The sequence below is a fragment of the Muscardinus avellanarius genome (assembly GCF_963383645.1).
Source record: "Muscardinus avellanarius genome assembly, chromosome: 12".
Classification (NCBI taxonomy): domain Eukaryota; kingdom Metazoa; phylum Chordata; class Mammalia; order Rodentia; family Gliridae; genus Muscardinus; species Muscardinus avellanarius.
This window is the reverse complement of record NC_137798.1, coordinates 2932089-2955157: the sequence shown is the minus strand read 5'-3', so window position 1 is coordinate 2955157 and position 23069 is coordinate 2932089. Positions and strand designations below refer to the sequence as shown.

The following is a 23069-nucleotide window of genomic DNA, read 5'->3' as shown; positions in this document are numbered from 1 at the left end:
AAACAATTCTGAAATGGGTCAGGTATTATTGTCTCCGTTGGACAAACAAGAAAATCGAGTATCTGAAAATTGAAACAACTTGCCTGGAGCCTGTAGTCTAAAAAAGAAATAGGCTGCTGTGTTCTCCTTCCCCTGCCCTAGCAGCCTTTGGCAACCTGAGCTGGGCAGCCTGGACGTCTCTCCCGAAGCCAGCCTTCCCGTGCCCACAGGAGACCTCATGCCACCCAGCACAGGCCTGCACCCCGTGCCCACCATTCTGCAGGCCTGGTCTCCCCGTGGCAGAAGCTTCATTCCATCCCATGGAAGAAATATTTATTGAACCTTATCTATAGACTGATCAGGTGTCTGCCTGCATTGCATTAACAGCACGCAAAGACCTCCTAAACTAGAAATGCTCCCACCTTAATAGGTATATTTTCCCCACCACGTTTGGACTTTAAACATTTTATGATCTTAATTTATTAAGGATAAAACACTACGTCTGTTTTTAAGTCAGAGTCAAAGAAGAGGAACACATACCCAGGATTAAAGTTTCCTCTGTGGCAAGGTGCAGGTTAGGGATTTCTCCCCACACTGCACCTTCAAGTCTGTACCAAAACAAGGAACCAACAGGCAACAGGAACACAAAACCAGAAGGTGAGGGCCATGGCATCGGCAGGGGTTAGACCCAAGAACTGACAACCGCGGGTAACCAAGTCATAGTGCCCCAGAGAGGCCTCCGGCTTTCCCTGTATTGGCGACAGGCCCTGTGTGAAGAAGGCTGATGCTGGCCCAGAAGCCCCCTCAGTGGACCCCACAGTTTCTGGTCGTCAAGGCCACATGGTTCTACAGGTAAAGGATGGTCCTGGAGCACCAGATCCTGAGTCCTCTGGGCACCAGAGCAGCTCCCAGGCAAGGCTGCTGTCAGCCTTCCAGAGTGATTTAGGTTGATATGGTCAGGATGCTCTTTTGTCTAAGGAGCGACTGCTGCATCTGGGACCTGGCACCACCCAGTGGCCCAGGCTGCCAGGTCTAAGGATGCAGACAGGAACCCTTCCCCACTGTCTGAGCTCTCCCTCTGCAGTGGGGACAGTCAGTCTCAAAAATGCTCACACATGCTGAGCGCAGTGGCACGTGCCTGCTATCGCAGAACTTGGGAGGCTGAGACAGGAGGCCTGCAGGTTGGAGGTTGTCTTAGACCTTAATTCAAAATAAAAAATAGAGTAGACTGGGGGTGTAGCTCAAAGACAGATCGCCCTGGGCTTGGTCCCCAGTACTGCCACCAAAAAAAAAAAAAAAAAAAAAGTGCTTTTGATTGTTTGGAGACACAATATGCTTAGTGGCTTAGAAACCCAACCAAATATAAATCCATTAATTCTTCATGATTAGTACAGCGTCTATATTTGTCCTTATACGGACTTTTTTCTCCATTGTGATAAGATATACATAAAATAAAATCAACCACTTACACAGACTTTTAAAATGTTATTTTAGCATAGTTAACTTTTCAGCTATTACTATGAATAACAGTGTTTATATTAACATTTTATATGCACATTATTTAATTCTCACTACTTTATAAGTTTTTTTGTATTTACAGAGATTTAATTCAGCTCCCATACTTATTTTTAAAATTTTAATGACTTTTAAAATCACTCATGTTCGCTAGAGAGAACTTAAAAAATATGGCCAACAAAGGAAGAAATTTCCAGCCATCCATTCCACCACAAGCAAGTCCAGCACTGTCAGCTTTCTTAGGCGTATTTTTCTGGAGTGACTTCTGCGGAAATTTACATGTCCCATAACTATTGACTTTTGATGATAGCTCTACTGTACCTCCTTGCTTTCCATAATTCCCATTTTAAGCAATTATGGTTTCAAAATCAAGTACTTATGGGGAGGGATGCTAGCATACAAGGTTGCTATTCTAGCCTAAAATTGATTTAAAAAATAATTCTAGCATAATTCCTTCAAATATGGGACCTAAAATTGAAGGTTGCTTGGCAACAAAATTGATGCTAATAAAGAATTAAAGGCATTAAAAGAAGAGTACTTAGTTCTTTCCCATGCTAAATGCGAATTACAATAACCATGGCTGATTTTAGTTATAATAAACAGAAAAAAATACTTGACTGACTTAAATTCTACATGTGATTTTTTCGTCTCTTTCTTGTCCTTCCTTCCTTCCTTCCTTCCTTCCTTCCTTCCTTCCTTCCTTCTTTCCTTACTTACAGTCAAAACTTTATTGAAGCTTTTCTTTAGAATCAAAGAAAAAAAATATTTTGTTTTTATTAACTTTCCCAGGGCGTTTTAAGTAGCAATTGAGTGAGATCTACACACAGCCACTAAGAGGCTCTGGTTTGGTTCATCTGTGATTCTTCTGTAGTGAAGAAGAGGAGGTGGTTAGTGGCTGAGGGAGGCCGTGCTGTCTACTCTGTTTTTTTCCAGACAGTGGCCAAGGACCCTGGAGAGATTTCTGGGGTTCTTCTTAGAGTCTTCAAGCAAAAGAAGCTGCCAGGATGGAGGTCGGATTGGGGGGACACCGGTGATGAACTGAAATGGACAGAGGGGCAGGGACTGCAGGGGAAGAGCCAGGGAGGGGCTGGAGCAACCAGGCGAGGGAGGCCGCTGCAGGCGAGCCAGCTGAGAATGTGGGGACGGTGTCCTCTGCATCCACAAAGCGAGAATGCCTGAGTGGAGGAGTCTGTCTCCCCTTCCCCGACCTGTCTGAGCCACCGCCTGGGACTTTTGTAATCTTTCCCCATTTTACTGGGAAGCCCCAGGCATCCAGGAAGCAAAACACAGTCCCAACATCATCCCACACGAGTCTTACTTCGTTAGGACATGGTTACAGCCTAAAGAGCATCCTTAAGTCGGATGTGCAGCTGGCCACTTTGGTTCATTCCACCTTCGTGTATTTAAATGCCATGTGCACGGGGGCTTATCCCTGCTCCCTTCTCTTCCTCCTTACTGTGGAGTCAAGGTTTCTCCCACCCGAACCTGTCTTGGCCAGCTCACCATTTGCCTCCAGTCCCAGGCAGCTCCTGCCAGCCAGCCAGTGCCCCCGCCTTCAGATGCACTGCTTCCCAGCGACGCGTGGGACCCGCGGGGACCTAGGGCCGGCTTCACGTACGGCTAAGGGTGTATTCTGAGTCTCGGTGCTTAGCGCTGGGTTTACTTGGTTGTCTGGCTCTATGAGAAGCCTCAGTCAAAAAGCTCCCCACGCTTACCCTGCCCATGGTTTCCCCCCATCCCCAGCGGCTTAGAGTGCATTTACTTTTTCAACCACCAACAGCGTCAACAGGAGAGGGACTTAATTTTCAGTTATCTGAGAAAGTGCAGCCTCAGAATTGCAAGGAGAAAAGAGGGAGGAAGACCTGCCAGACTAAAATAAAATAATCATCACACATGGCCCTGACTTGTTTTTTTTTGTTTTTTTTTTTGTTTTTTTTTTTTTGTGTGTGTGTGTGTGTGTGTGTGGTACTGGGGGTGGAACCCAGAGGCTTTCTACCTCCTGGCTATATTCCCAGACCTTTTTTATATTTTATTTGGAAACAGGGTCTCACTAAGTTGCTGAGAGCCTCACTAAGTAGCTGAGGCTGGCTTCGAACCAGTGTGATCCTCCTGTCTCAGCCTCCCAAGCGCTGGGATTACAAGCGTGCGCCACCATTGTCATATTAGACACAGGCCTAGAAAATGTGACCCTCTTAGTACTGTTATAATTTAAAATTTTATGTGAATTTGAGATATATTAATTGATTCTCAGTAAAGAAAACATCAAAAGATTTTTCGTTTTTCAAAATATGAATGAAGACAATGACAGAAATCCAACACGAACGGTTTTATGGAATTTAGTAGAAGGAATATGAGATATTTCAAATAACTGAAATACAGGAAGAGCACAGAATAGCTGTAAGCCTAGAAAACATCTGGAATTAGGGACTAGAACATCATTAGGAGGTAGTGTTCTCTGTGGTTGTTGTCATCATCCTCGCTGCCCTCTTCCTCCTCCTCTTCCTCCCCCTTCTTTTTCTCCTTTCTTCTCCCCTCCCTCTCTTCTTTCCCCAACACATATTTTCTTCCTGTCAGCTAATCATTCTTTTTCACTGAAAATGTATTTCCTTCATGGACGAGGAACACAGCACTATCATGCATTTCTTAGCTTTAAAAATTTATTTTACATCTAAATTCAATTAATCTGCCAGGAAAGAATTTTGATTGGTTCCGATTGGACCAGGTAGCCACTGCTGGACTCAGTCAGCTGTGGTCAGAGGTAGAGTCATTAAAGAATGCATTTCACTCCAGAACCACCGGACTAGATATGGGGAAGGAAGCCAGAGGAAGGCTGACGTGCTGCGTGCACAGAACACCTTTCTGTTGCACCAAGAGCTGACCAAACACTAGAGTGCAGTGTGTAATAGCTTCAAGTTTAGTTTCTATGTTTTAAGGTAACCATTGAAAGGCTTGGGAAAGTATAGTGGTGTTAAATAGTTAAGAAATCACATAGAAATAAAATCAATGAGGTTATAAGTTGGCAGAGCCTGAGAAAAGACAATAAGTGGATATTTTTGTCTTCATAGCATTAGATACATATATGTCTTAGAGTTTTAAGCAAAGAAAAGTTTATAGGCTTTACCTCCAAGAGGACATAGAAAGAGTAAATGGATTTAAATTTGGCAAAGAATTTGTTCCCTCCATCTATAAAGGCAATAAACATCAACATAGGAGTTTACATTTTTTACTATAATGGAATATTGGATATTAGAATTATTTTCCTCCTATAAACAGTTATAAAATGAAAAATATCTGAAGCAACTGTTTTCAGATATTAAGAAATAGGGCAGACTTTGTGATTGTGGTTAAAAAAAAAAAAAAAGACATGTCGTGAACTTAAAACTCACCGTGGCTTTCTATGTCGGGGCATTTTACGAATTGTGGTATTCACACCAGAGCTCAGAGAATAGCATCTTGCCTTGAAGATGAGGCGGAGTTAGCGTTCCGAGTCTCTGGGATGGTGGGAAATTGTAGAGGAGCAGAAAAGGGAGAAGGGAGCTCCAAATACTAAATCACTAATTGGGGAGTACTGAAGTTTCAACAAGAGAGTGGAGAGATACAATGTTTGGTACATTCAGGTCATTCATGAAAAAGACCACAACAGAGAAGTTGGGCTACGTTAGTCCTAGCGTAAGTGCTACTCTTGACCTCCTCTAATCCAGCCTGAGCCCACGCGTAGAGAGGGTCAACCCAAGGGCCCACTAAATTAAATGTCTCCAAAGAGGAACATAACCCTAATGATCAATCGTGTCATCACAGTGCCTAACATTTAATAAAAAGTATAAGACGTAAAACAGCAGAAAATGTGACCAATAACTAGAAGGGAAAAGGTCGACAGAAATGAACTCAGAGATTGTGGAAATTGGTAAACAGAAAATTCAAAACAGCTATTGTAAGTTGCTGGATAATTTAAAGCAGGATGAACAGATAGGTAACTTTCAACAGAGAAATGGAAACAATAAAAGAAACCACAGGGAAACTCGAAAAATGAAAGTATATCACTGGATGGGCGTAATACTACATTACATGCTGAAAAAGGAAAGATTAGTAAAGTGAAAAAGCAGGTGTGTGTGTGTGGGGGGGGTGTTTGGCACTTGGGATTGAACTGAGGGCCATTCTACTTCAGAGCTACACCCCAGCCCTATTTTAATTTTTAATTTTGAAACACGTCTCTCTAGTTTATGAGAGTTTCGCTATTTGCTGAGACTGTCTTCGAACCTGCGATCTTCCTGTCTTAGCCTCCCAGTAAGGGGATTACAAGCATGTGCCATCACACCCATCTTAAAGCAGATTATTGAAGCCAGGATTGGTGGTGCACACCTGTAATCCCAGTACTTGGAAAGCTGAGGCAGGAGCATTATAGACTTGAGGATAGCCTTAGCAATATAGCAAGATTCTCAGCACCCTAGAGAGACCCTGTTTCAAAAACAAAAAATAAAAAGGGCTGGGGATGGTGTAGACTGAAGGTAGAACGCATCTAGATTCAGTTCCTCAGTACCACAAAAAGGGCGGAAGAGGAAGGGAGGGAGGAAGGAAATTACTGTAGAGAAAAAAGTTTCGGGGGAAAACAATTAGGATTTCATGTGATGTAACTGGATTTTTAATGAAAATGAAAGGACCGGAATAACTAAAATAATCTTTAAAAAGAATATTGGAAACTTTAGACTGCTTGTTTTGAAGTCTTCCTATGAAGCTCCAGTTTATGTTGAACCGGTATAAAGATAGACAAATCAGGCGAACAGAAAAGTAAGTTTAGAAATTAATTTATATACGGAGTCATTTAATCTTCAACAAAGGTACCAGTGTAGGTCAGTGGAGATAAGAGTGTCCTTTCAACAAGTGGTGGTGAAAAAAAATTATGTCCATTAAACAAACAAAAAAAATGTGCTGTGACTTGTATCTCACACCACACACACAAAGTAGCTTGAGATAAATCAGCTTTGCCTGATATCTTTAAATAACCTGAATATAAAGTTAAAACAATGAGATTTCTAGGAGGAATATAAGGAGAATATTTATGCAAGCTTGGTTTGGGGAGGCCATGATGAAATACCCATGAACAGTGTCTTTAACAAATTGGATCTGAAAAAGCCAAAAACTTCTCATCAGAAGGTATCATAAAAAGCTGGGTGTGGTGGCGTACGCTTGTAACCCCAGCATTTGGGAGGCTGACACAGGAGGATCGTGGTTCGCAGCCAGCCTCAGCTACTACTTTAGTGAGGCCCTCCACAATTTAGTGAGACCCTTTTTCGAAATAAAGGATAAAAAAATAAGGCTGGGAGTGTAGCTTGGAGTTAGAATGCCCCTGAGTTCCATTCCCAGTGCCACACACACACAAAAAAGGTACCATTAAGAAAATGAATGGGAGCCACAGAATGGGAGAAAGTTCTTTGCATTGCAATATACACCTCTGACAAGCACTTAATTTATGCTAGTATACAATAGGAGACTTCTTCTTTTTGTTTGGTGGTACTGGGGTTCCTGGAAGCCCTTCTACCTCCGGGCTACACTCCCAGACCTATTTTTACATTTTTTATTTGGAAACAGGGTCTCCTAAGCCAGCTCTCGTGGCTGGCTTTGAACCTGTGCGATCCTCCTGTCTCTGCCTCCCAAGCGCAGGGATTCCAAGCGTGCGCCACCACTCCCGGCAGGAGACTTCTTCTAACCCAGATAAATTACCTTTGATTGTGCCTGGCTGGCTTGGACAAGATTAATTTCTGATATAGATCTGATTGTGCTTTTCAGATCAGACCATGACCCTCTAAAGAATCTGTAATATTGGCTCAGTTTCACCTATTTAAGTATTTCCCTTCTATCTGGCCCTGAAAGCAGCTGTCAAACCTTACCAATGATTTCTGAAACTGGAAGATTTTTCATGGAACCATTTAGTAGTTCGCAGACCTACTCCAGGGCCAGAAGTGAGCTGAGTGATTTGAATCAGCTTAATTAATCTTGACTGATCATCCAGTCTCTGGAAAGCATTTTAAAAATTCAAAGTCTGTGTTTCATCCCCGGGTATCTTGATGCAGTAGGTCTGAGGCAAGGCCTTGCAATCTGTTTTGGGTTTTGTGAGGTTTGGGAGTTTGTCATTTTCATTTTTGTTTGGCTGGTTGTTTTTAAATTATTTGAGAGGTCTTAAAAATTGTTCAGGTTTAATATAACCAATTACTTCTGAATAAGCCTAGACATAGTCATTCATTCAGAGAAAAAAAAATTGACTTTTCTTTTTCTAAAATCCTCTAAACTGTGAGCAGTAGGCTATGGAATATCATGATTAAAACTTCGTCATTAAAGAAATAAATTCACCCACTAAAGCCCCAGATTTTACCTATTATGTTTTGTTTTGTTTTTAGCACTGAGGATTGGGCCCTATCTTTTTTATATTGAAGCAAGGTCTCACTAAATTGCTGACTGGCCTGGAACCTGTAATCCTCCTGTCTCATCTTCCCAAGCACTGGGATTACAGGTGTACACCACCATGTCCGGCTATCTATTGTGATTTTTTTTTCTTGTCGTTATGCTGTCTCTTCTCATGATTACTATGCAAGTATGATTAAAGAATATCGAAGTCGCCGATATCTTACGTATACAGTAGGCCTTTCCCATGTTTTGCATAGGTGCCCAGGTGTTTTCCTGTATTGAAAAGTAGAAGAGAGGGGGAAAAAAGGTGGCCAAGGCATCGACGTGCACCCCCACTGCACAGTCTGCTCGGCGCTGCCTGACTGGGCCCAGGGCGGTGAGAGTGCTTGAGTCACTTTGCACGGATCAGGGTAGATGCGCCAGCTGGTGCTTATGACCTGAAGATGAAATGAACATATTTACCCATCCTCAATGGCCAAGCCATTTAGGCCAAAATCTTGCCGACTTTAAGCCCCATCCTTGATGACTTCTTTTTTTTAAATATACATCTGGGAGTCAATTTCTTCCACCAGTGAGTGAGGGATCCTGAGAGACATTGCGTCTCTGTAACCCTAGGTGTGTTCCCTTATGGTCCCTCAGCTTCTGAAGGGGGCAGAGGAGGATATGGATAGGGAGGAGGCTCACCATCGCACCACCATCGCGCCCCTCGGTGGCCAGCTGCCCTTTCAGGGGCTGTGCAGTTCGGGCTAAGTGTGTGTACAGAATTTGACATAAGGCTCAGGATTCTTTAGAAATTACCTGCCTTGAAAAGAGCCCTTAGGTCTCAGGTCGAAAGGTATGACAACCTGTCACTTTGAAAAGAACGCCAGGGCAGCGGGCGCTGCTTCCCTCTCCTGGAGGGCCATCTACTTTTGTTAAAGATGAGAACAAGGGCAACTCGTGTCTGTGAGGTCCCCAGCACTGACCCTGGGCCACCTCTCCAGCCTTCTCTCCTTATATACAAGAGTTTTCTGACTCAGCCAAACTGAGCCTCACGTCCTCTACCAAATATACTGCTGACGTGCATCATCAAACCTGAAAATCACTTTTTCCTCGACCCAGCACACCTACCTCCATCTCTCTGTCTCCACCTAACCTCCTTCAAGGCCTGCTCCAATGCCCCCTCGTCGCAAGGGTGTGCCATCCCTTCCTGTCAGACCTGGCTTTCCCGTCCCCTAAGTGTTTGGTTCATACCTTCCCCTGGCCTTTGCTGTGTTCTGGAATGCATTATTGCCAGCAGCTTTCAGACACTCACTGAGCCAGGATCCTTGCTAGGTCCGCAGCTCTCCAGTAACTGTCATAGCATCTTTTGATTAAAGAACCCTAGCCTTGTGATGAGAAAATCAAAGCCTGGAACTCCAGCCCTGCCATTTGGTGGTAGTATCTGTCAGCCAGTTATTTACTAAGAGATGATATCTAAAATATTTAATAACTAGTGCAACACAGGGCCCCACTGATCGGAGCAGATGCTGGTTGGACATACTTGAGTATCGACTCTGTCTCTGTGACTTTCACATCTATAAAATGGAGATAGGCCCTGCCCATCTCTCAGGGTCGTAGTGATTGTCAAAGGAGCCAGTGCCTGTGAGAGTGAGGGAAAGAGTGATGCAAATTAAGCCAGGGTCGAAGGGTGGCATTCCCAGTGCCCCTGTGTGGGGTCAGCTACCCGGTCCTCAGCTTCTCCTTGACCACCGCTCTCTCCTCTCAGAGCAGGCTCCCAGGAGCAAAGCCAAGGACTTGTTGAACAACTGAGCAGGATACCACACATTGGATAAATCTTGGAATCAACCTGCTAGATCTCCCAGAAACTCCTAACATCAGCTTCTTCAGCATGGCCCCTTACCTGTTTGGACCTAAAACAATAGCAAGTTTTCAGTAGATAAGTTTGGGAAAATCTAATAAAAATGGAAAGCCCAGGAAGGCTCTCTGTTGTTATAGTAAGTTTTTTCTCCCTTGAAGATACCTCCTAGCGAACAGTGGCTTTCAAGTCAGGATTCTTGACGACATCTGGGAGCCTGACTCATCTCACATTTGGCAAAGGGGCTGCCCTGCCAAGGCCTGTAAATGGAATCAGATGCCAGCCTCAGTAACATAGAGTAAAAGAGCAAGCCAATCTTAGTTTCTGCTTCCCCCTTAGAGTTTCTTTTTTCTTCTTTTTACCATTTTTTCTCTTAAAAACTGTTATTTTCCTCACCATTGCCTTCCCACAGCACCTCCCATCTCCAGATCCAAAGATACAGATTCTTAGCTACTTCTCTCTCTCCAAACCATCTACCGCATTCCTCGTATCAACTGCCCTTTTTGTAATCGCCAGTTTATTTGTTATTTCTTTTATTTATTTGTCTCTTTATTTGGTAAATAAATATGTGGTACTGGGGCTTGAACCCGGGGGGGGGGGTTCTACCTCTGATCCCCCCAACCCTATTTTATTTTTTTATTTTGAAACAGGGTTTTACTGAGTTGCTAAAGGTCTTACTATGTTGCTGAGGCTGGCCTCAAATCCCCGATCCTACTGTCTCAGCCTTCCATGTACTGATTACAGGCATGTGCCATCTCAGGCAGTATGGTGTGGTAGAAAGGGCAGGGTTTAAGTCAAAAGAGCAGGACTCAAGAGCCCACACTGCCGCTCCGCAGATGTGTGACTTCAGGCGGGCCACACCCCATTACTCTCTGTTTCCTCACCTCTAAGTAATGAAAAATGTCCAGTCCGAAGAATTGTGAGGCTCAGAGTAGATACCATGCAAAGAGAAGTGCTTGTCCCTAAAGCCGCTGGTGAACATGGGTTATTAGTACTTCCACAGCACGGTGAGGTTTCCTGTGCCTACATGACAACTTTCAGGCCACCTAGACATATGGCATGCGTAAGTCAATGACCCGTCATAGCGGTTTGAACTCTGTGGTTCTCCCCAAAAATCCAGGCTTCTCTCCTGTAGACTGATCTCCCGGTTTCCTCTCTGCCGGGAGGGATAGAGTCAGCTGTTCTCAAGCTCCCATCCTGCAGGTGACCAGACTGAGGCTCAGCAAGGAGCAGGGCCAGGCAGCCTGGGTTTGCTTCAGTTTCTTTATCTATCCGATAGCAATAACACCACCTATCCATAGGGTAATACATGTAAAGGCTTTCTTGGAACAGCACCGGGTATACAGGACACGCTCCACCTATGTTAGCAAAATGACGGCCATCGATAGTGAATATAGTGATAGCTCACGTCTTGTGGTTAGTGTCTGCATTTTCTCTGACAGTACCAAACATTTTTGCTGGCATCTCCCATTCTGACTGGTGATGACATTGTGAATCCCAGTTGCCTTTTAGCAACTTCTGTAAAGCAGTCAGTCTCACAGCACCGGCTCCTGGCTCTGGGATGCTGCGGTCCACACTCTCAGTCGGTCTCACAGCACCGGCTCCTGGCTCTGGGATGCTGCGGTCCACACTCTCAGTCGGTCTCACAGCACCGGCTCCTGGCTCTGGGATGCTGCGGTCCACACTCTCAGTCGGTCTCACAGCACCGGCTCCTGGCTCTGGGATGCTGCGGTCCACACTCTCAGTCGGTCTCACAGCACCGGCTCCTGGCTCTGGGATGCTGCGGTCCACACTCTCAGTCGGTCTCACAGCACCGGCTCCTGGCTCTGGGATGCTGCGGTCCACACTCTCGGTTGGCTTACAGATACTGAGCAGAAGCCAGTTCCTTCCTTTCTTTAGGTAAGAAAAGATTCCTCATCTACTCTTGCAACTCATTCACATGGCAGTTTCTGCCCATCACCTTTGAAAACACTAGGAAATCCTTTTGTCTTGGGCCTCTGAGGGGAGGGAGCACATAGAACAACGAAGCCTGAAAGGGAGCCTGGAAGGCCACCAGCTAACCGCTGTAAGTGAGACCCTGTTTGAGGGGAGCCCGAGTCTGATCACAGATGGCATAATGAGCCACAGTGGACAGCCACTCTTTGGGTTGTGGTTAGTTTGGTCTGAAAAAAAAAAAAAAATCACAGTTCCAGTTCTTGGATAGTCACGGACCGCCAGGAACAAAGGAAAAAAAATATTTTCAATCCCACAAGAGAATTAAAAATAATTCACCGCCATTATAGTGCTTTACAGTTTACTGAGCACCTTAATATACTTATCAAATGTAACCTAATCCTAACTATAACAAAAGGATGGGAAGGGAGACTTCAGAAGAGTTTCCATCGATTATAAAGACTTTGACCAGTGATTTTACCATGCATGGTGTTATGGAGATGTTTTTCGGACAGACCATTCATTGCAAAATTGAATCCTGGGAAGATGTACTCGAGGTATCAGCAGACAGTGATTGCTGCAATTCTGGAATGAGGCTATCTCTTATCTAAGCATATCGATCGGATAGGGTCAAGTTACACATTCAGAATTTTTTCTGAAGAAGGCTGAGGTCAGGGCTAACCAGTAATCAGATGCGCTTTCCGTTATTTCACCATGTGCATATTTGGGGCGTTTTCCAACTTGCTTCTTAGAACCTGTTTGGTCTGTCCCAAAACGGGGAAAGAAGGCCCAGAATGTAACCAAGACGGAAGTAGCAGGGATAAGCTGCGGGGACAGTTCTGCCCTAGTTAGTTCATGTCTCTGCGTTCGGGTGCCCTGGCCCCTGGCTGGCCTCCCTCCCAGCCACCTGTTGGCAGCTCTCTGCATCCCTTTGGGAAGCTGGGATATGACCCTGTTGCCTCTTCTCCCCTCGCCAGATCCATTTAGCTCTGAGCCCAGCAGGCTGCAATGACAGCAGTTCACCAAAGAATCAAATTGCAGTGTAAATACCCAGCCAGAAAACCCAATTGTTCCCAGGGAGTTTGATGGGCACCAAGAGAAACAGAAGTTGGCACTGCCTTCCCCCAGTGGCTCTTAAAGTCTGAAGTCATGGCGTTACCCCAGAGTCAGAGCACCGGATCTATCCAAAACCCAGCATGTCTCCTCCCTGCCCTGTCTCTAGCTCCTAGCCCCAGCCTCCACCCACAGAGCAGCGTCCACTTTGCAGAACTGAGAAGGATAACTTCCCTCTCGACTTCTCAGACCGCTGAGTCCTCAGACATGACAGGCGCAGGCAGAGGCGTGGGTCCCCCAGGAGAGCTGGCTGCCTTGCTCAGCAGAGGCACACAGCTAAAAGCTCTTTCTCACTTTAGGCAATCCATGCACTTGGTTAGACATTTACAGATTGCAGTCACTCATTCAAAACATCTAGGTCATTCTTTACCTAGAGCTTCATGCCTCTGAAGGAAAGCCATGCCCACGGAGGAGCGCTTCTGTGGATGTCTGGCGTGGCTGTGGGAGTGGAGAGCACTTCTGCTGACCATGCTGGGCACTGGGAGCTCAAGGCCCTGCCATTGCATCCACTGGCCACTAGCCCACAGGCCCTTTGGGCTCTCGTTGACCCAGCTAAATAATGCCAATAATAGCTGCCTCTTGTCGATGCTGTGAAAAGTGGAAGGTGTAAGGTTTAGGGTCTCCCAGGTTTTCAGAGCATGTACCAAGTTAGCCAGGCATGGTGGTGCCCGCCTATAATCCTCGTACTTGGGAGGCTGAGACGGGAGGATCTCAGGTTTGAAGCTAGCCTCAGCAACTTAGGGAGGCCCTGTGTCGAAATAAAAAAAAATAAAATAATGCTGGAGGTGTGGCTCAGAGTAGAATGCTCCTGGGTCCAATCCCTAGCAACACACACACACACACACACACAGGCAGAGAGAGAGAGACAGAGAGACAGAGAGACAGAGAGACAGAGAGGGGACACACTTCCAGTGACAAGGACTGGGTTGGTCTGTATAGGGAGTAAGCCTTCTTCATGTGGAGGAATTGAGAAGTACCTCTGCAGCATGAATGGCCAGATGCTAAAGTTTCCCCAGTATTTTCCCCTCCTGCTCATCCCAAGGAGAAGCAGGTGCCCAGGAAGAACCCGAAGCTGGGGCCAAAGAACCATTCCAGACCAGGCGCCTCCGCTCAGCAGCCCCGTGACCATGGCCGAGGATGGGGCCTCAGTCATCCTGGGGAGCAGGAGACCAGGGGGGAAGGAGGAAAGGAGGAAGCCCAGTGAATCCCAGCCCCTGGCCTTGGCCTGCGACAAGATATGCAGTGGTGTGGTGCGTGCTGGAGGCGGCCACGCCGGGTCCCAGAGCTGTGTACAAGCGTTTATTCCCTGCCTCACAAGCAGTGGCTTCACGTTGGTGCCTCGAGCTCCACCATAACGGGGGTATTTATGCCACAGAAATATACAGACACTGGAGATGGCTCCCCTCTTCCCCAGGGGAGCCGTTGGTTAAACTCTTATAAGAGGATTGCTGGCAGCCGCCACACTGGCTCTCCACCCTGCTCTGTGAAATTTGTTCCAGTCCTTAGATCACTCACTTTTTCTGGAGTGTTCTCCTCTTGAACTGAGGATTAAAAAATAGTCCTAGTGGCATTGGTTATAAGTTCTAAGCCACTCAGGCCGTAGAAGGTATGAGATCAAAGTATGTATCACTGCCGGGCGTGGTGGCGCACGCTTGTAATCCCCGCGCTTGAGAGGCGGAGACAGGAACATCGCGCAGGTTCAAAGCCGGCCTCGCTGGCTTAAGAGACCCTGCTTCCAAATAAAAATATAAAAAAATAGGTGTCTGGGAGTGCAGCCCAGAGGTAGAAGGGTTTCCAGAAACCCCAGTACCACACACAGAAAAAATTATGTATCGCTAAGTTCCTTCCTTGCACACACCTCTGACCAGTTTTACCTATCAGCAGTAAAAAAAAAAAAAAAAAAAAAAAAATTTAACTCAGCAAACAACAAAACCCCAGCAGTCTTATTTTACACTTGCTAATTTTTGTGCACTCTCAAACTGGGTTTAAGGCATGTTAGAATCTTGTGTCCACTAGGTTACATTTCCCTGGAACATCTGTCACAGTATTGTATACGTGGGGTTCTGTGAGTGTCGGTCTCTTCCAAGAGCCAGTCCACCCTCCCTTCTGGAGTTACTGACTCCAAGAGTAGCTTCAACCCTGGGTCTGAAATTTTTCCGATCCCTGTTTTTCCATGGCCATTTTCTGCTTCCAGTTTCAACATACCTGGTATTTGGTGTTGTACCCCCAAGACTGACAGCTTTCTTACCCTCGAAATCCTGGTTTCTGACATTCTGCCTTTGGTACACGCAAAATCTCTTCAAACATCAAAAGATTCCCGTGGAAACCAAAACAAAGGGGAAGAAAAGACTTTTTCTGGAGTTTGTCGTGTTGGAGGTTTGCTTTCCCGTTTCGGGTCCGTTTTGCAACAAGACGATCCCATCTCATCCCTCGGAGTCTCACTGTAGGGCAGTGACCCCCCGCTCCCGTCAGCAAGAAGCAGGGTCTGGAAGGCAGCCCTTTGCTGTTTTCTCTCATCCAGGAGCAGTGCACATCTCTGAGGCAAGCAGCTTGTTTAGGAATAAGCCAAGGAAAGAAAGAGGAAAAGGATGTGCACTGATTTAGAGACAGAGCTGGACCAGATTCCCTCCTGAATCCTGAAGTCCCAGTTCACATTGCCAAGGATATCACAGCCCCTTCTGGTCCACCACGGCCAGATGGGACTCCCCTTCTCTAACCTTGAGCGTGGTCTCCAAGGGCTCCTTCTGGACACTTGATACTTGATGTTATTAGGTGTCCTGATGTGCGTCCTTCTCCCCAACTAGTCTGTGAGCTCCCAGTGACAAGGGTCCCTCTCTCCCCCCTTTCTCTTTTTTTCCTTTCCTTCTTTCCCTTCCTTCCTTCCTTCCTTTCTTTCATGGGGTTTGAACCCAGGGGCATTCTTCCTCCAAGTTATACCCCAGCCTTTTTTTAAATTTTGAAACAAGGTCTTGCTAAGTTGCTGAGGCTGGCCTTGACCTTGCAATCCTTCTGCCTCAGCTTCCCAAGTACTGGGATTATAGGTATGCATCACCATACCTAGCAGACAAGGGTTTCCTGCAGTTCATCAGACCTCCTTTAGCACCTACAGTGCTTTCCACATAGTAGATTGGTTAGCTATACCGGTTAATGATAGAGAGAGAGAGAGAGAGAGAGAGAGAGAGAGAGAGAGAGAGAATGAATGTGTGTGTGTGTCACTGAAGATAAAACACAAGGCCTTGTGCCTGATGCTAGGCAAGCATTCTACCATTGACCTATGTCCCCAGTTACCCCCAAGCCAATTTTTTTTTTTTTTTTGGTGGTACTGGGGTTCCTGGAAGCCCTTCTATCTCCGGGCTACACTCCCAGACCTATTTTTACATTTTTATTTGGAAACAGGGTCTCCTAAGCCAGCGCGCGCGGCTAGCTTCGAACCTGCGTGATCCTCCTGTCTCTGCCTCCCAAGCGCAGGGATTACAAGCGTGCGCCACCACGCCCGGCCCATGCCAATTTTTGTTCATTGACTTAGAACGAAAAGTTTCTATATAGAACAGTTAGGGAATTGTATGTTTTCACTGGAAGCATACAAGTAGAGGCTAGGTAACCACTTACCTGTGGAGCTTTTAGGAGACAATAATGTACTTCATAGAAAGGGGAGTTAGAAGATGAGTTTTTCCACATGGAGATTCTGTGATTCCACAAAGTGCAGCTGCTGCCAGCACTGAGACTAAGGGTTGAAAGTGGGTTGTTGGCTTACAGACAGATGCCTCTTCGGCACCCACATGGCTTTTCTGTTTGCTCTCTTGAGCAAATGGACAGCAGGTTAGGTGTTTATTTAGGATACTTCTCTAGCAGCACACCTTATTCCCCAATTCAATTGGTAGAGTATGAGACTGACAGTTTGTACCTACTGAGGTTTCAGCCCTTTAAAGAAGCCTTTCTGTGATGGTACAAGGAGAAGCAGATGGCAAAGGAAAAATATGCACATTTTATTATGCATTGCACATTTTACTTATTAGAATTTTTAGTATGACACCCTGCATTTTTAAAAAGCTTAAAGATGAAAACAAAATGGAATAATTCATTGAAATATTTAAATCAGCTTACAGCAATTATATCAAAATATATATAAGAAAGAAATCCAGCCGCCTGGAAGGTAGATTCCCCCTTGACCACCCACTTGGAAAATGTGTCTTCCGAAGAGAGGTAGTTCCTCACAGAAGGAAGACATGCCTGCTCTCTGGGATGAGGGCAGGATGGAATTCCTCCTTGACAAGCTGGTCTAGCAGTTGAACATTGTGTAGGGAAGAGGTGGTGGTGGGAATGAGGGCGACCACACAGAGTCTTGTTGAAAATAGAGAAACAGAAAGGCAGCCTAAATGGGGTTCTCGACTGGTGCAGGTAGAGCGTATCTCTCTGCTCTCTCCCTCGCTCCATCTCTGCCTCCCTTTGCTGAGTGAGGCATCCCCTCTGGACTTACCATGTGCCAGGACTCACCCCCATGAGAGTCTAGGAGGATTCACAGGCCACAGGGTGGGGACATCGCAGGACTCCGTAGACGAGGTGCCAGGAGAAAGTGAAGTGTGGATATGGCTTGAGTCTGAGGCATGGCGCATGGTTCTCAGCTTTAAGGCAGCTTTCAGGATCAGGATCGAGCATCCTAAGGCTTACAAGAGTTCTGGATAAATTGCCAGAATACAAGAGCCATGCTGCCAAATAGACATTGGCCCCAACCCAGCATCCTCGTGGCGTCTCTCAGGCCCTAGTCAGAAGGACTGGAAGAGTTCTCAGAGCCTGCTGCATGAACCTACCACTTAATGCTTGAATCCCCTCTGCTGACAGATGGACACACCGCATGCGGCCGGGTAGAGTGGAAAGAGCAGGCGTTCAGGAAGCAGACAGACCCGGGGCCAGGTCCCGGCCCTCCACCCATTGTCTCTTTGACCTAGAACAAATGACCTGACCTCTGTGCGCTTTGGTTTTCTAGCTGTAATTTGTGAACAATGCCAACACTGCAGGGTTGTTCTGAAGACTAGAAATAACATCGTTAAAGGGCTCAGCACAGACCCCCGTATTTAGTAGGGCTTCAGCAAATGCTAATTGCTGTGTCAATTACAGCAGGGCTTCTTAAGCAACACCCTTCAGCCTCCTCTTGAAAACCTCTGTGATTGCCGGGCGTGGCGGATCACACAGGTTCGAAGCCAGCCTCAGCTACTGAGTGAGGCTCTCAGCAACTTAGTGAGACCCTGCTTCCAAATAAAATAGAAAATAGGTCTGGGAGTATAGCCCGGAGGTAGAAAGCCTCTGGGTTCCACCCCAGTACCACCAAAAAAAAAAAAGAAAGAAAGAAAACCTCTGCGATGGGCATGCTGCCAATGATGGATGGCCCTGGTAGTTAGAATTTCCCACACACGGTATGCCCAGTCCCATTTCCTGAAACTTCTATCCACCCAGTTTGAAGCTGCCTTTCCTCACTAAGGACATAACGTTGACGTTGAGACCCATAGGGCATGAGTGGCTAGCAAACACAGAAGTCATGGCATAGGAATAGGGTGGAATGCTCGAGGTAGAAACAAAGAGGACTATGGTACAAAATGAAATAAGCAATATTAAAAGAGGAGGCGGGCTCTGTGGGCCACAGCTGGGAGCTTGTTTTATACCAAACCTGCTGGGATTCCCTGGAGTGTACTAGGTGCATGGCCTGATCAGTAGGCTTTGGGAGTTCCCTCCCGGTGCAGTGGGGAACGGGTGGAGGTGGACCAGAGTGGGAGCAGGGAGTCGACGCGTCCTGGAGGCAGAGGTGGGGGCTGGCGAGGACGGAGACAAGCGCGCAGGTTTGAGAAGGGACCTGGGAAGCAGAAGCAAGGTGGAAGGAAAGGACCAGACGTGAGGAGAAGCTAAGGCAGGCTGGAGTTTGGCGGCTCTGAGGATGGCTGGTGGTGCCATTTCTGGAGATAAGGAAGATGGAGGAGGAATGAGCCAGCAGGGAGAGGCCCAGAGTTTTGTCTGGATGGTTTCAGTTTGAATTCACACCTCCAAGCTGGACGTGCCAAGTAGGCTGCTGGACATACTAATTTGGCAGTCAAGGCTGAAAATAGAAACTGGCAGACATCAGCCCAGAACTGGTGTTTTAGTCAGAGGACTAGAGGAGTTCATCTAAGAAGAAGTTCATTTTTTTATTTAAAATTTAAGACGTTTTGAGTTTTTTGTTTTGTTTTGTTTTTGGTGGTACTGGGGTTCCTGGAAACCCTTCTACCTCCAGGCTACACTCCCAGACCTATTTTTTTTATATACTTTTATTTGGAAACAGGGTCTCTTAAGCCAGCCCTGTGCTATCCTCCTGTCTCCTCCTCCCAAGCGCGGGGATTACAAGCGTGCACCACCACGCCCGGCAAGGCGTTTTGAGTTTTAAAAATTGTTGGGGAAAAAGTAGTGGGAGGACTAAGCCACAGAGCATGCTGACATTTAAAGGCTCCGCAGAGGAAGAGGAGACAGGAGAAGAGGCTGAGCGAGCAGTGAGAGCGTGTGGTGTCGCGGAAGCGAGCGCTCCAGGAAGGAGACGTGTCAACCGGCTCGGGATGGGTTGAACACAACTGAATCACCAAGTGAGACAGGAGCAGAGGGATGACTGCGGGGCCTGGCAATGCGGAGCTGGCTGGTAACCTCGAAGGGAATGAGTGGAATGACGGAGGCAGAAAGTCCAAACAGGACGACTGAAAAGTGAACTGAACGGGAGGGAGAAGGCGGTGACGGCGGGACGGCGAGGGCCTGCAGAGCATGTAGGGCTTAAGGCTCCATTTTGCTGCATTTCGCTGAAGCGATAGGAGATACGGGGGCGCATGTATGTGCCATTGGAAGTAAAGCATCAGAGAGAGAAGCTGGCAGTGCAGGGCAGAAGCTAACACACACAGCCGCGATGTTGCTGGGCAGAGGAGGCCCAGAGCCCCGTGGCATTGCCAGTGGAGGCCTTCTGTGGTGGAGCGGGGGGCCGGCAGCGAGGGCAAAGGGCCTCTGCTAGTTGGTGGACTGATAGGGAGGAAAGCCTGTCTTCTTGCTTGTGTTTCTTAGCCAACTGTGACTTTAGGTCATCATTGGAAGAGCCAGGAGTTCTGGGCTCATACATACTATTTCCAACTTGAAACAGGATGAAAATATGACAGCCCTTTGTGTAAAATATGTTTTAAAGAGCAACACAGGTGATAAACAATCAACATATGATCTTCCATTCGATAGCCCCCACCTCCGCCACCGAATCTTTCAAGTCCCCAGCTGGGAAGAGAGTTCACTTATTTTCTCTAAATGTAGACACTTTACTAGAGGGACTTCCCGCAGAGATGAGAGTGGAATTAGGAGATGTCACACCAGAGACTGTCAACACCCAGGAGGCATCACCACCCTTAGCATGAGTGGGTCAAAGGAGACTGAAGAGTGTGATCCCATTACGAGCCACAGCCTCGCGAAGGGCCAGCCAGGGATATTGCTGAAGGAAGACGCAGGTAGCCGCTATCAGGAAAGGGCGTGAAACAGCACAAGAAGGGCGTGTTCTGCCCTCTCTCTCCTCCCAGCTCTAGCTGCTTCTTCCCACTGGCTGAACCCAAGTGGAAGCCAGCTGGCAGCCCAGGTGAGGCGATTCCTGGGTTAGGCCACTTCTGACGGTGAATAACTGGGACGGCCCCGGCCACTTTGTGCCATAAACATTGAAAAGGTTTTGAAGAGCACGCCAGGGGGAACCTTTACACCCAGTGCCAGTGTGTAGAATGCATCTTATTATTAAATACCAGGCGGGCTTTGGAAAATGCAGCTAACCTTGCATTTCAGTCCAGATCATCATGGATACTTAAAATCCACTGACAGTCTTCACATGCAATGTTTGTTTCTAGTTTTTCCAGAGGCACATTAACCATAAACAAGAAAGCTTTCATTTCAGGGCCCTTCCCTCACACGAACCTTTTCCAGGGCCAGAGAGGGCCCTAGAAATGTATTCACAGGGTCATATATTTTGTAAAACTTTTGAAAGTAAGATATTTTAGTTGCAGCCTAGTAATACAGTAACTGTTCCATTCTGACCCTAGAGAGGTCTCTCCTCGCCTTCCCCTGCAGTGTATGAACTTTAGGCTCCTCAAAACCTGGATCTGCTTCTGCTTTCAACAGAGATGGAGGTGTCTGGGTGCAGATTTTACCCCTTTTTCAAGATCTTAGCACCTTTGGGGCAGGGTGACTGCCCCAAATGGAATTGGAAAGGGACAGAGGAAAGAAGCAGGGTAAGAAAAGCAAGGGGGGAGGGATGTGAGGTGCTGGGAGTGGAGAGGAGTACTGAGCCTGGACAAGCACGGCCCGACTTCTCCAGGGCCCGGCTTACATGCTTTTCTTTATACTTTCAGATGCGGATGGGAACCTGTGTCGCAGCAACCAACTGTTACAGGTCATGCTGACCATGCACCGGATCATCATCTCCTCTGCGGAACTGCTCCAAAAAGTTATGACCCTATATCCTTTATCACAGTGCCTGGAACCCCCAAACGGGCGGCATGCAGAGAACAGCTTGAAATCGGAAGCATGCTTTATCTTGATTGGTTTGGAACAACCCAGCGGTCAGTGGATTCCTATGTCTTTTCATACAGCGTGTGTGTTCATTCACCTCTCGGTGGGGTACTACTGTTGATGCCAATGGCTCTGGGAAGCGGAGGGGAAAAAATAACATGCAAACGCAGTCACCTTCAGCACCTCCGCTAGTGAGAAATACTTCTCTGGGACAGCAGTCAAAATTCATAGTCACCCAGTGCAGACAGACAAGGGCCCTGGCATGAGTCAGATGACGCACGGCTTGCTGGCTCCCCTGCCCAATCCTTCAGGAAGCTTCCATGGCCAGGGCAGCTGGAGAACCTGCTGCTGCCTTCTGCCTTCCGTCAGAGGCACTGACTGCGCCAGGTAAACCCGCTGGATGTTAGCCGCCTTGTGGGGGAAACAAGGAGGGTACGGAGAGCGCCCACTTTCCCTTTGCCAGTGACACTGTGAGCCGAGCCCCAGGGGGAAAGGGCTGTAGGGGAGGTGAGGCCCTTCAGCACCTGGGGCCCTGGCCCGGGATTGAGTCATGTCTTGTGGCAGCTCTGTTCCTTTGCAACCCTGTTATCGCCTCCCAGAAGAAGTACTGATACTAAAAAAAAAAAAAAAGTACACACCTGTCTTCCCGGTACTTGGGAGGCCTCTCAGCAAACTTAGTGAGACCCTGCTTCAAAAATCACACACACACACACACTCACACACACACACACACACACACACACACACACACACACAAATAGGGCTGGGGGTATAACTCAGAGGTAGTACACCCCTAGGTTCAACCCCCAGTACAAAAAATAAAAAGTACAAAGTACAAAGGACTGAGAATATAGCTCAGTGATGGAACATTCGCCTAGCATATATGAGGCCCTGGGTTTCATTCCCAATAATACAGTACACACACACACACACACACACACACACACACACACACACACACCAAAACAAAATAAAAAACCCATCGGATTGAATCCCTTCTCTAATCCTGCCCATGAAAGTTTATCTCCCATGTCAAAGGTGGCATTGCAAGGTGGCACATTGGGAGAGGCCCATGTAACGAGAGGTAATAAGTGGGTGCCTCATCTGCAGAGAATTTTAAAGCCATGCCAACACTGAGTCAAAGTGTATCTGCTTTTAATTAACTCCATGTACCATGTTCAGTGTACAATGTCAGAAAGTTGTCGGCGGGCCTCTGGCCTGCACCGTCCCTGGGTGTCCTCGAGGTGACACCTCTGCCCTGGCCCGCCCCTCCTCCTGCTTCTCACAGGCTCCCCTCTACCAGGCACCTCCTCTCCCTCCTGCACCCCAAACTGCCTCTTCAGCCACACACAGTCGACTGTCCTCAGCCGAGAAAGCGAACTCTTAACCCTGCCCCCACTTCATCCCATTTTCAGGGTTACTAATTTGATGCAGAAACGTCTTAAAATAGCCAGCACTGGCTGCCCCCAATCTCTCTACTCCTACTCACTCGACTCCACCACGGCCCTGCCCCAGGGCCCACATCGTCCTCCTGGTTGCCAAGCTCCGTGTCCTTGTTAAGCCGACCTCCTGGCAGCACTGGCATCAGCGCCATCGCCTGCCTCCAGCTCGGCCTGGGACTCCTGCCCCTTGGCCATCTCTTCTGCAGCTTCTCATCTGTCCTCATCTCTGAAGTTTCCCTTTTCTCATTCAAATGCATTTGTGTGGACCGTTTCTCACCAGGATGTCCACCATCATTTTCCCTTGTGTATGTGTT

The 23069-nt window shown here is 47.1% G+C and overlaps 1 protein-coding gene across 2 annotated transcripts in view; it reads left to right on the top strand.

Moving 5' to 3' along the window:
• The window catches only part of RASGRP1 (RAS guanyl releasing protein 1), a gene marked incomplete at both ends in the record, with an annotated part of 63872 nt that overhangs the window by 9163 nt on the left and 31640 nt on the right, over positions 1 to 23069 (top strand). For both annotated transcript variants that reach the window (XM_080708140.1, XM_080708139.1), the window contains one exon: positions 21154 to 21274. In XM_080708140.1, the coding sequence (XP_080564266.1) occupies positions 21154 to 21274 (121 nt within the window). The remainder of the gene's footprint in view (positions 1 to 21153; positions 21275 to 23069) is intronic.